Source organism: Acanthochromis polyacanthus, chromosome 16 (genome assembly GCF_021347895.1).
Source record: "Acanthochromis polyacanthus isolate Apoly-LR-REF ecotype Palm Island chromosome 16, KAUST_Apoly_ChrSc, whole genome shotgun sequence".
Lineage (NCBI taxonomy): Eukaryota > Metazoa > Chordata > Actinopteri > Pomacentridae > Acanthochromis > Acanthochromis polyacanthus.
The window spans coordinates 27,674,600-27,686,386 of NC_067128.1; the positions used below are offsets into that span (position 1 = coordinate 27,674,600).

Here is an 11,787-nt window from a genome sequence, read left to right on the forward strand (position 1 = left end):
TAATGTGATTAAATTTACTGTAACAGGACAAACTGCTACCCTGTGGTATTTTTTTGGGCCAGATATTATTATTATTATTTTTACCATATAATACTTAATTTTGAATTAAATGTGTTTAAGTATTTAAATTAAACTATTTAAAACACAGAAAACTTTAAATATTTTCAGTACTGTAGGGAAACTTTTATAAAGAAAGCCTTACCATTACCTGTGTGGCTTTATGTAGAGCCAAGTTTTATTTTTACACAGAATAAAAGCATAACAATAACCACACTTTTACATAACCACAATATTTTTTTGTACTCTTTCCACCCCTGGTATTATTGATTTTGGGACAGCAAAAATATTTTCCTGTTTCTAAGAGTGTAAACAAACTTTGCAATCCACACGTCAATTTTGATACATTCTTACAGAATAAATGTCATATTTGTATTGTGTTTTAGCTGTACAGGGTGACCCAAAAGTTTGGAAACAAATGAAAAGTCTATAATCCAAATAATATATGTTATTTCAATAAATCAGTCCCACAGATATATTCAGAAGAGTAACAGATTAGTGTAAAACCAACATATTTTGACATGTTCATGTTTGTTTCTTTTACAAAGTTGTGAACGTTTCCACCAACTGGTTACACTGGTATCTTCTGGAATGTATCTTCATTCATGCTTATGAAGGTTTCTCAAACTGCCCAGTAAATGTTGCCTCATAGTACTTTTGGATGTTTAAAAAAAATTAAAACTGTCAGATACTTTACCATCAAGAGTTTTGAAATCTGACACTGATGGCCTGCATTTTGAAGTTATGCTCCAGCATACCTGTACCTTATGGTTCTATTAATTTTCTTCCGAGTTATTGCACTTGGCAAATACTATGCTTTTAAATTATTTTATTATGCTATAACAAAAATGGGTAAAATAAGAGTGAATTCATGCACCCCCAACTCAAATAGATACTGCAGTTAAACTTTGTTTCCAAACTTTTGGGTCACCCTGTATGTTATGCTTTCTAAATGTATACCCCTGCATATAATAATCAGGCCTTGGCAAAAATACTCTGCCATTTTCAGAATTTGTCCCAATTTACTTGTTTTCTTGCTTACTGCATGCTTGTGCTTTACTGTGTACATAGGAAAATGAAGAAAGGGGTCATCATTTTTCCTCTGCACCATGTACTATGAACAGGATTCAATCCCTTGTCTGGCAGAGAGCCCCCATGTCTCCAATGTTTTTTTTGTTACAAGTATCCGCGGCTGGCCTTTGAATGTGAAGCGAACATGATAGCCACTATACTACGGAAACCACATCAAATGCGTTTTCTGGTCATTGATTCGTGAGGTGCACATTATCCCACCGTTTTTTGTATCGAGTATGAGGGAAATATTTGTCATTGCTGTGATTTGGGATCACTTACCATGGCCAATAACTATCACATAATTATTTTTGATAATGTGCTCAATTGATGCCATCTGTACCCTTGCCCTAGGCATAGGAGGTAGTTTCTCTACTGTAGTGGTCATCGCGCATCGTGAAACTGACTGATTAATCGATTATTAAAATAATCGTTAGTTGCAGCCCTACTTCCTAGTATGATTGTGACATGGTCTCTCAAAGAATTTTATGACCAAAGGCATTGTGAACATTCCTGGATGACGAAATTTACGTCACACATATCTTTTGGCCATGTACATGGACACAGAAGACTAAAACTGGCCTTCAGGGTGTGGGGGCCAGAGCCACCTGGTGCCTCCCTCAGCTCCGCCTCTGACAGCTGCTCCACATCGCAGCCTCTTTGAACTGCTACAGCGGAACTCGTCACCACTGCTGCTGCTGCCCGGACTCTCCGTGTGTTCGTCTGAAAAGTTGAGTATAAACCTTATACAAACTCGTTTAGTGTGATAATCCTCAGTCGTATCAACTCACATCGAGTTACTGAAACGGCCGTGTTCTTCTAGTTTTTTTGCAGATAGATATTTTATCCTGGCATTACCAGAAACAGAGAAACGAGCCACCCCGGCTGGAAATTCAAAACGACAGATGGGTTGCAACGTAAACACTTTAACGTGTAACTTATACTAACGTTGAAAGGTTTCCTTCCCTGACATCCACCTTATAAGGAAAAACAGGGAAAATAACTTAATATCTTGTATTTGTCGACTTTTGTGTCGCATTTTTACACTTTACAGTTGGTTGCCAGCTGGGCGGGGCTCCGTCTAATCTTTGGAGAAAGACATGAAACTGTGAACTAGCAGCCACCCTGGTAACTCATTTATATTTTACTGAATGTGTAAACATGTATTAAACTGTGCACAGTTCTTGTTAGTATAGGATGAAGTTTGCTTGAAACCGTCTTGAAAATAACACGGTATTAATGCTGGGGACAACAGTAGTGTTTAATAATGATTTAAAAAAAAAACCTAAAGAGAAGCAGCTCCTAACACTTGAACGTACCTGCTGAAGGATTTTATAAGTCGCTTGAACTTTGTTTCATCATAAAGCTTTTTTTTTATTGGAAGACAAATGTAGAAACATGTTGGATATACAGTCTGACATTATTGTGAGAAAAAAAGAAATAAAGCATTCCCTTATTGCAGCATATTCTGGTTGTTGATTTGTGTTATGAACTGGTGACCTGCTAACTAAAAAGACAGTAACTGGTGACCATGATGACAGCAGCACAGTGTCTGGCATAGATCTGCAGCTACTGACCCACACCATGAGGCCAGTATTGATGCTATTATAGATCCAGTGTATCAGAACAGTGCAGTACATGAGAAACTAAAAAAATATCATGATGATAACTCTAAAAACTATTGCAACATAACCATGAGGGGTTATTATTGCAATCTTATCTCCTGTGCATACTGGCTTCAAAGAGATCACTGCCTATCAATCATGCACACAAACCCCTGTGGACGGGTAGTTTATTTCATTTATACTGCTTTCCCATCTGCTTCCCATACCTGTGCAGTAAATTGATTTCTACATTGGTGCATGCACACTGCTGCCTTCGTAGCATGGGGCCCTTTGGCTGCACATGAACGTGGACGTCTTTCTAGGAAGAATTCCTTATTGTGGTTTGCTGTCTCAAATTCCAAATGTCTTCCTCTGTGTGAGGACTTAACAAGGCCTGGAGATGTTCTTTCCTTATTCCCCCCCATTGTTGTGGTGAAACACCATGTTACAGAAACAATATAGTCTTCCTCACAGTTGCAGATTTTTAAAAATGTTGATTGTAAAATGCTTGGGAACAGGTTAGTGGTTATTTCAACTCATTCATAAGTTTCTTTGAACCCATTAACCACTTAGGCTTTGACTATTTAGGGTAAAAGAGTCTCCATGGACCTTCATTTATAGCCTGGTACTGGTGGAAATGTAGGTAGTTCCTCCTAAGGTTCCTAGTTCCCAGAGAACGTTCCTGCAAAAAAATTTATGGAGGACAAAATCCCAGCCAGCTTACTTTTGATCTGTGTTGGCTTTATGACATATTCTGTGTAATTTCAGGCTTCTATCTTCATTAACAAGCTGATACCTGCTGTGACAACAAAAACAAGTGTTTGTTCGTAATGTGTGTACTAACTTGTCTTGTTGCTTTTCTGCAGCAGCATGAGTCTACGAGAGATCACAGAGAATGTGACGCTGGCCCGTGAATACGCCCTGCTGGGAAACTACAGCTCGGCCTGTGTTCTCTATCGTGGGGTCCTTGAACAAATCCAGAAATATGTGTCCGCTGTGCGAGACGGCAGTTTACAGCAGAGATGGCAGCAAGTAAATATGGTATATATGAAATATCAGATCATATTTAGAAGGAATCCCGCTTCGTCTGATGTGTGTATTTGTGTTTTCTATCTCAGGTGTGGCAAGAAATTAGTGAAGAGAATCAACAGGTTCAGGACATAATGTCGACTCTGGACAACTTCCAGCTGGACACATCACCTGTGAAACCCAGTAACTATGATGATTTCGAAAAAAGGCCCGTGCACGTGGAACAGAGGTGTTGCATTTGCTTATTTACGTGCATTAATGTTCAACTCCTCATTCATTGCTTCAGTAATTTTCTTCATTCGGTTATTTTTCTTTAACTTCTGATGCTTTCTGAACACCAAAGCTCTCGGTCTCTTTTCACTTGTGCTGTTCACAGGTTTGTGACTTGTGTTGTACGAGCTTTTCGTCTAAACACAATAGCCCTAATGTACCGTAGTCATATGATTGAGATTAGTAAACTTGAGTCCCTGATGTGAGCTTGTTTTGTTCCTGCTCTGCTCAACTGAAAGGTGGTCTGTAAACCTCATACTGCCTCTTTATTTCTTCGCTTTTTGTCTCTATTTATACCTCTGGTTGCATCAGTACACTTGTTTAGCATTTCTATTTACAATACAAATGTCTTATGCAATATGCGTGAGATTACTAGAACTTAAAACAATTTATTTGATAAACACAAATATGTGTCTACTCTGGTAAGTTATTATTTACTGACAGCACCGTTGTAAATATCGTAAAGTTGGATTTTTGAAACTGCTGGTGTCAGATTTTGCTTAAGTTGCTTTCTTATTCCAGTCCAAATATAATTGCATTTACTTGTTAGACCAGCTAAACCGCTGTCATGTGGAATATAATTGTTTTGGTGGTAAGAACACATGACTTGGAGGGCTCGTGGTTTTTGTTAATGGCACCATCTCACTCTCTGTCTTTTACAGACATTCTCCTTGTCCTGTCGGACGTTCTTCTAACTTCTATAAAGAGAGTAAACCTGCCAACAACCGTCTGAGCGGCGCTGGGAGGGCTCAGCAGAGGCACGCGCCTCGAGGGGCCAACGGGGACAGAAGCAAACCTTTCAAAGGCAAAGAAAAGAAGGAGACAAAGGAGGCTGCTGGCAAAGCAAAGGATGACAAGGTGAACAACACGTTGGTGGTTTGAACTCGAAGAGACACTCTACTTTCTCCTTTATTCAGAGGCAACTATTTGTGTTGTTCATCAAACAGTATCCACATGCTGCTTTACTGACTGCCCAACCTGCCATTCCAGTTTTTCTGTATGAGGCAAACACAAGTTACACTCTGAGAACTGGGAAGAGTAATAATGTTTTGTCTGCTTTCAGAACAAAAAAACAGATGTCCAGGAGAATGAAGTGAAAAAGTTTGATGGGACGGGATACGATAAAGACCTTGTCGAAGCTCTGGAGAGAGATATTATATCTCAGAATCCAAGTGTGAAATGGTAGGTGAACTGTTTGGGTAATGTACATGTTTGATATCGGTTTACTGCTGCTTCCAGTGTTTTTTGTATTAAATGGAGCAAAAGAGTAAAATAGACAAAAGGAAGATGGTGGGTTGTGCCTTACGAGCCTTTTTCAGAAGAGAAGTTTTCTAAAATGAACTGAAGCTGTATCGAAGGAGACTTGAAGCGAGATATTGAGACCATAAACTCATAAAGAAAACGTTAAGTCATGGGAGAAGTAGGGTCATTTTCTCATAGACCTGTATCGAATTGAAGTTCTTTTTGCAACCAGAGGAGCCGCCCCCTGCTGGCCCTTAGAAAAATTGTCAGTTTAGGTTACTTCTGGATTGATTTTACTTATCAGACCTGAAGTTTATGGCCATCTTTTATATGCAGTCTGCTTTTAGAAACGGAAACTTGAAGATGCAGACATCTTAGCAAGATTTGTAATTCCTCTATGTTTCGTCAGACTTTCCTCGTGAGAACTGTTCAATGTAATCCCCATCTTAACTGTTTCTCTAGGGATGATATTGCAGACTTAGAAGATGCAAAAAAACTCTTAAAAGAAGCGGTCGTGTTGCCGATGTGGATGCCAGCATTTTTCAAAGGCATAAGAAGACCATGGAAGGTACTGATTTAAAGAGAGCTTTGCATTTTTACTTCTTCTGCATGCATTGTTGTTGCATAAAAGTCATTCTCCACTTTAGGGGGTGCTTATGGTGGGACCTCCAGGAACGGGGAAAACACTTTTGGCCAAAGCAGTTGCTACAGAATGCAGAACCACATTCTTCAACGTGTCCTCGTCTACGCTCACATCAAAGTACAGAGGAGAGTCTGAGAAGCTAGTTCGCCTACTCTTTGAAATGGTAAGCTTAACCAATTTAGGTTTTCAGTTGTTAGGGTTCTGATATGTTCTGGACCTCATGGCTGCTCTTGCTATCATTCAGATTCCAGTGCAACAACATCAATTAAAGATTCTTTACTGTTGTACATTACATTGTATTCTCTTTCATTTTTTTTTTAAGTCTGTAATGTATTTTTGGAGCCCTCTGGTGGTCAGAATCTAACTGAAGTAATGCACCTTTAAGTTTGAAAGTTAAATTGTCAGCAACACTTGATACACAGTCAATTATAAAACGCAATATTGTTTGTGTTCTCATTCAAACTTTTCTAACCATGAAATTACTTTATTGATGGGTTTATGTAATATTCTTGTATGTAAATGTGTTTTGGTTTTTTTGGTATTAAAGCATATTCAATGAAATACTTGATTGAAATCTAACTAGCTATGCTGGAAGATTTATGTAGACTCAGTACCATACTCAGTATTTTCTTGGAGTCAGTCATTGCATGTGTCATTGTACAGGCACGTTTTTACGCTCCCACTACGATCTTCATTGATGAAATTGACTCGATGTGCAGCCGCAGAGGGACATCAGAGGAGCATGAGGCCAGCAGGAGAGTCAAAGCAGAGCTACTGGTGCAGATGGATGGTAAAACACCAACTATGTGTTCAGTTTTTTTATTAAGACTAAAACCTAAAATATTTGTGTGCTACTAAACCATTTGTCAATAAAAAAAACTGTTGAAGCAAGCTTGATTTTTTTCCTCACTATTTTAGTTGTATAGTTGAAGCAGCAGAAACCTCTTGTTTGAAGCTTTTGTTTTCTGAGACTTTTTGTGTTTTTGTGGATTTTGTGTAGGTGTCGGTGGAGCATCGGAGAATGACGACCCGTCAAAGATGGTGATGGTGCTAGCCGCCACCAACTTCCCCTGGGACATTGACGAGGCTCTGAGAAGACGGCTGGAGAAGAGGATTTACATCCCTCTGCCTTCAAGTACCGTCATTGTGTCTTTGCTCGAAACTGTAGGCGATGAAGTGTGATTAATTGGAAAAGAAAGTTACTGCAGACTCTAACCAGACGTGTATAATTGTTAAACGTGAAGAAACGTGAGGGCAGTGGTTCTGGCACGAACGCTGTATTATGTCTATGTTAATCGCCACCATGCTAACTAGATAATAGTCATACTAGATTAACCGACCTGTCCAGGGTGTCCCCTGCCTTCGCCCGAGTCAGCTGAGATAGACTCCAGCACCCCCCGCGACCCTAGTGAGGATAAAGCGGTGTATAGAGAATGGATGGATGGATAGATTAACCGAGTAGGAGGTTCTGCAGTTAGTCTGTTTGGCCCCAACATTCCTCACATTCTGTACCCTGTCACCTTCAAGTACAGTGCACACAGCAGACTATACATACAATATCTGAATTAGTTTTGTGCTCCAATACCCAACCTGGACACTTGTATTGGAATGCTGCTAATCTAATGTCTTTAATCAGAGAATTTCTAATCAACCCTTGAGTATCTGCCTACACAGACTCACAATCCTGTACCATTTTTCTAGATAATACACACTTCAGGTATGTTAAAGTCATTAAAATCAACCGAGTGTTTATGCTTAACAACTGAATAGCTCTGCCGTGTATATATGAAACTTTACTTCTGCTGCAATGCGGGCATATTAGTGTCTTGTAAACCCATGAGGGTTGGACACATTTTTGTGCATGACACAAAAATAAAGAAATCAATCATATATAGAAGGTCATTTATGTTACACAGGTAGGGTTTACTGTGGCTCCACAAGTTCCAAAAGACAAGTAAAACCTGTATTCTTTTTATGCAGATTAGAAAATATATTGTAGATTAGCTGTAGTACCTGGTTCTTACGACTGTTGTGACCCGAAAAAGTATCATTGGACTATGGTCAGTTAAGTGTTTAGAAGCAGAGAGCATTTTGGGAGTTTAGTGAGCAGTAGGGCACCATGACAGAGACTTGTACGACACATAATGTCCACTACTCAGAGACAGTGTTTTATGAAAAGCGGACTTTGACTGTGGCTTAGATCCAGTAATTCAGCCATACATGTTTGAACCAGAACCCATTCTGAAGAACAATACAGAAAGCAAGGCCATGTAAGTTGACAGGATTTGTTCCTTATGTTTTTGTATGAAACTTTTAAAGTCTGTAAAGTTTGAGATTGTCATTGGTACACTACAGTTACCATAGTTTTGACTTTTTTTTAGGACCCCAACCAGTAGTCTGTGTTGCCTGGTTGGTAGCCTTGACTGGGGTCTTTTACGTGTCCCCTGATTGGGGGTACATGTTGTAGCTACTACTGGCTGCGGCCAGAGTTTTCTGCCTTCTCTTCCAACTGTTGCTTCTGTGTTTGCAGCTAAAGGGAGAGTGGAGCTGCTCAGGATCAATCTGAAGGAGCTGGAGCTGGCCAACAACGTGGACTTGGACAAGATCGCTGAGCAGATGGAGGGTTACTCAGGAGCCGATATCACCAACGTTTGCAGGTGAGGCTACCCTGTGCTTGCGCTAGCCATTCGCCACTTCACCATAGGTGAAGCATTCCTCAGGATGGCAAAGCCATTTTTAGCGTGTTTAGCCACGGTGGCGAAGCTAATTTTGCCTAATAAATGTGAAAATAGGGTTAACTTACAACTTTTTCGTAATTTGCCGAGCGGTAATCAAAGAAAATAACAAACCGCATCTCCTTTACTGAAGAGCGCTACCGAGTATAACCGGAACGACCCGAATGCTTCCGATCATTAATAGATGCACACTGTCACGTGTCTCGTCTCAGCCAATCAGAAAAAAGGATTCGGACTACAGCTCTCGCTCTCTGTACCTGGCTTACTCCATTTCCACCAACACCCCTCCCCCTTTGCTACACACACACACACGTGCACATACACTTCCCTCATCCCCAATCCCCTGGTCCTTGTGCGTCCCAACTTGTTAACCCATGCGTTTTTTTCTTCCTGTATTATTGCTATTCAGGCCTTCAGCTGCTATTTGGCTGGCAATTAATTGGTCATTTCATTGTTTTTGAATCTGTCCATTACTTTCTCAATTGAGTGATTAATTATTTGTTCTATAAACTGTCAGAAAAGGGTGAAAAATATATTGTATCAGTATTTCCCAAAGCCCAAGATGATGTCCTCAACTGTCTTTTCTTTTGTCCACAACTTCGCGCGCCGCAGTACAGATACTAAAAAAGTGTGGCTAAACAAAATTCTAGCACTTTAGCCACAGTGGCTAGAGAAAAATTTTCCCTAGTGCAAGCACAGCTACCCTTCAAAATATAGTTTACTAGCTTCTTTGGCATACATGTCATAACCACAGTAGATGGAAACGATACAACCATACTCCTCATCCATTGACTGTAATTTCATTAAACTGCCATGCTATAGACTGCTGTTTGAATCAAGTTTCAGCAGGTGGGACATTCACATATTTCTTCTCTTTATGGTTTTTAATTTCATTACATTGAGTTTTCTTGCAGAAAATTCAAAGCTAATGTGTTTTAATTTAAAGTCTGAGTCACTGGAAGAGCTCACATGATTAAAAGACTCCATTGTGATTTCGGCTCTCTCTAAATCTCTCAAATAAACTTTTGTTGTGCGATGATGCAGGGACGCCTCTCTGATGGCCATGAGGCGAAGAATCGAGGGCCTCACGCCAGAAGAGATCCGCAACATTTCCCGGGATGAGATGCACATGCCAACCACCATGGAGGACTTTGAAACAGCTCTGAGGAAAGTGTCCAAATCGGTTTCTGCAGCTGACCTGGAGAAGTACGAAAAGTGGATCGAAGAGTTCGGGTCCTGCTGAAAAGAGCTACAATCCGACTCATCTGTGCTTGACCGTGTAACTAGTGAGACACTGAGCAATCCAAGTAAACTGTAAGTTCTGGCAAAACCATGTGTGTCAGGCTAAGACTATGTATTCTCTTGAATCAGGCAGGGGATTTAGATGGAGGTAGGTTATTACAGTGGTTAAATAAGTGCACTTAAAAACAGCACCTCTTCTATTTGTACACTATGTCAATGTTATGCAATTTTTAAATCTGAAAAGGTCTACAGAGTCAACTTGAAGAAGGTATGGATGATGGTTGGTGTCATTTCATTTGCACAATGTTTTAATGGTCATGAAATCATCAAATGTGTTCCACATTCGGACAAAACAAACGGAGCTGTGAGAGAAGTTCAAACTGAGGCTACAAATCTCCAGCAAGACAATGACAAGTTAATTTTCAGACAAGTTTTACTTCCACTTTATCCAAGTGTCATAATATTATGTTTGTACTGTTTTGTCAGTGAGATGTTTGAAAGTAAATCAAATGTTATTCCTGTTGGATTTTTTTCCTTGTTTTTCTTGCACTTGGTCATACTTACAACCACATGGTTCTGTGACATTTTTGGAGATGTAAATTATTATAAACATAACACTAACCAGATGTTTCTATGAATAAAGTTACGTTTATAAACAGTGACAGTGTCTAACACGTAAGTTCATTAATAACTTGGTGTGTCTGCTGGAAAATGTAAAAACATTACAGTGACAGGACAGTTGAAGGACGAGAAACGCAATCGGCCAAAGCTGAGAGCGACTGAGTCTGTTTGTCCTTTAGTGCTCCTAGGTGCATTTTCAAACTCTGACTTGTAGATTGACCATTTAATATTTATTTATCAATAAATTTACTGATAATTGACTCCCATATTGACACAAGCACATGCCCACTTATGGATTTTTCATGCTGAAATACAGATCTGATACCTGAATTTAAATGATTTAATATTGACATAATTGGAGTTACTTTTTTCAACGATAGCATCTCTTACATTTAGTTTCAATTGACAGATTTTTTCGGACTGGAAACAGAATCTAAAGACTGTTCCTTCATTACCTCAAGCAGACCTTTGGTTTTGTTAATTGTGGCTACCAGCTGACTTACACAACAGGACCCATACATGACATGTGATAAGCTAACACTCTGCTGATTTATTACTGCTTGTAACCTGGCAATAGCCAGATTAATAATTGTGTAGTACTTGATAGTACTCCACAATATCAATCTGGGACCGCTCCATGTAAATCCGTTCGGAGGAAAGAGGCACGGATTGGACAATGCAACAGTATGTCCCACCTCTGACAGGTTTGTTTTTAGCCAATCGCGGCGACCCTTTGAAGTTTCTTCACAACGAGCGGAGCCAATTGGTAGATTAAACTCTTACCAAAACCCGTAGGTAAAAAAAGCACAAATATCTTTACCATCCAGAAATGCGCAAAGCGCCTCTCGTTGTTCTTCCTTCAAAGAAGCGATAGGAAATTCAGCTAAAACTGACTTAATAGCAGCATACACGATCGTTGTCCTTCGTTGCCATGTTTGTTTTGATCTACTGGCGCTTGGTGTTGTCGTCACACTCGGATATCCCGCCCATTATCCCGCCCCACACACGAATACTGCTGCGTGATTGGCCGCGAACCAACTTGGTGCTGTACGAAAAGTGAAGGCGGGAGCGGAGCAAGATGGTCTCCTGAGAGATTTGTGAACTCACAAATATCGCGAGAAATCAACTTGCTAGCAAGGTTATACTGCTTGAACTTTCATTTAAGGTAGCTCCTCGTTCTGTCTCAACAAGACCCTGCCCAAAATGAAATCAAATGTGAGCTTTGAGACTTTTGTGTAAGGTTGGATCAAACAATATCCCACAAGCACAACTG

The 11,787-nt window shown here is 39.8% G+C and overlaps 1 protein-coding gene across 4 annotated transcripts; it reads left to right on the plus strand.

Annotated features, from left to right (window-relative positions):
• Positions 1-1,779: 1,779 nt before the first annotated feature.
• Positions 1,780-10,555, plus strand: katna1 (katanin p60 (ATPase containing) subunit A 1). 4 transcript variants are annotated; one of them, XM_051960556.1, is made up of 12 exons: positions 1,818-1,858; positions 2,183-2,256; positions 3,599-3,773; positions 3,851-3,990; positions 4,694-4,889; positions 5,095-5,213; positions 5,736-5,841; positions 5,921-6,079; positions 6,580-6,706; positions 6,917-7,051; positions 8,447-8,573; positions 9,696-10,555. In XM_051960556.1, the coding sequence occupies exons 3-12, from the start codon at positions 3,603-3,605 to the stop codon at positions 9,892-9,894; spliced, it is 1,479 nt and encodes a 492-aa protein (XP_051816516.1). In that variant the 5' UTR covers positions 1,818-1,858; positions 2,183-2,256; positions 3,599-3,602; the 3' UTR covers positions 9,895-10,555. The 4 variants fall into 4 exon arrangements, with proteins under 4 accessions (XP_022071994.1, XP_051816518.1, XP_051816517.1 ...); XM_022216302.2 differs by lacking the exon at positions 2,183-2,256 and having other exon boundaries at positions 1,780-1,858; XM_051960558.1 differs by lacking the exon at positions 2,183-2,256 and having other exon boundaries at positions 1,780-1,858; positions 3,599-3,764.
• The last annotated feature ends 1,232 nt before the right edge of the window (positions 10,556-11,787 follow it).

Coding starts and splice junctions, on each gene's coding strand:
- katna1 (XM_022216302.2), top strand. CDS start 3,603: ATGAGTCTACGAGAGATCACAGAGAATGTGACGCTGGCCCGTGAATAC. Junction 4,890..5,094: donor GCAAAGCAAAGGATGACAAG/GTGAACAACACG, acceptor GTCTGCTTTCAG/AACAAAAAAACAGATGTCCA. Junction 6,707..6,916: donor GCTACTGGTGCAGATGGATG/GTAAAACACCAA, acceptor GATTTTGTGTAG/GTGTCGGTGGAGCATCGGAG.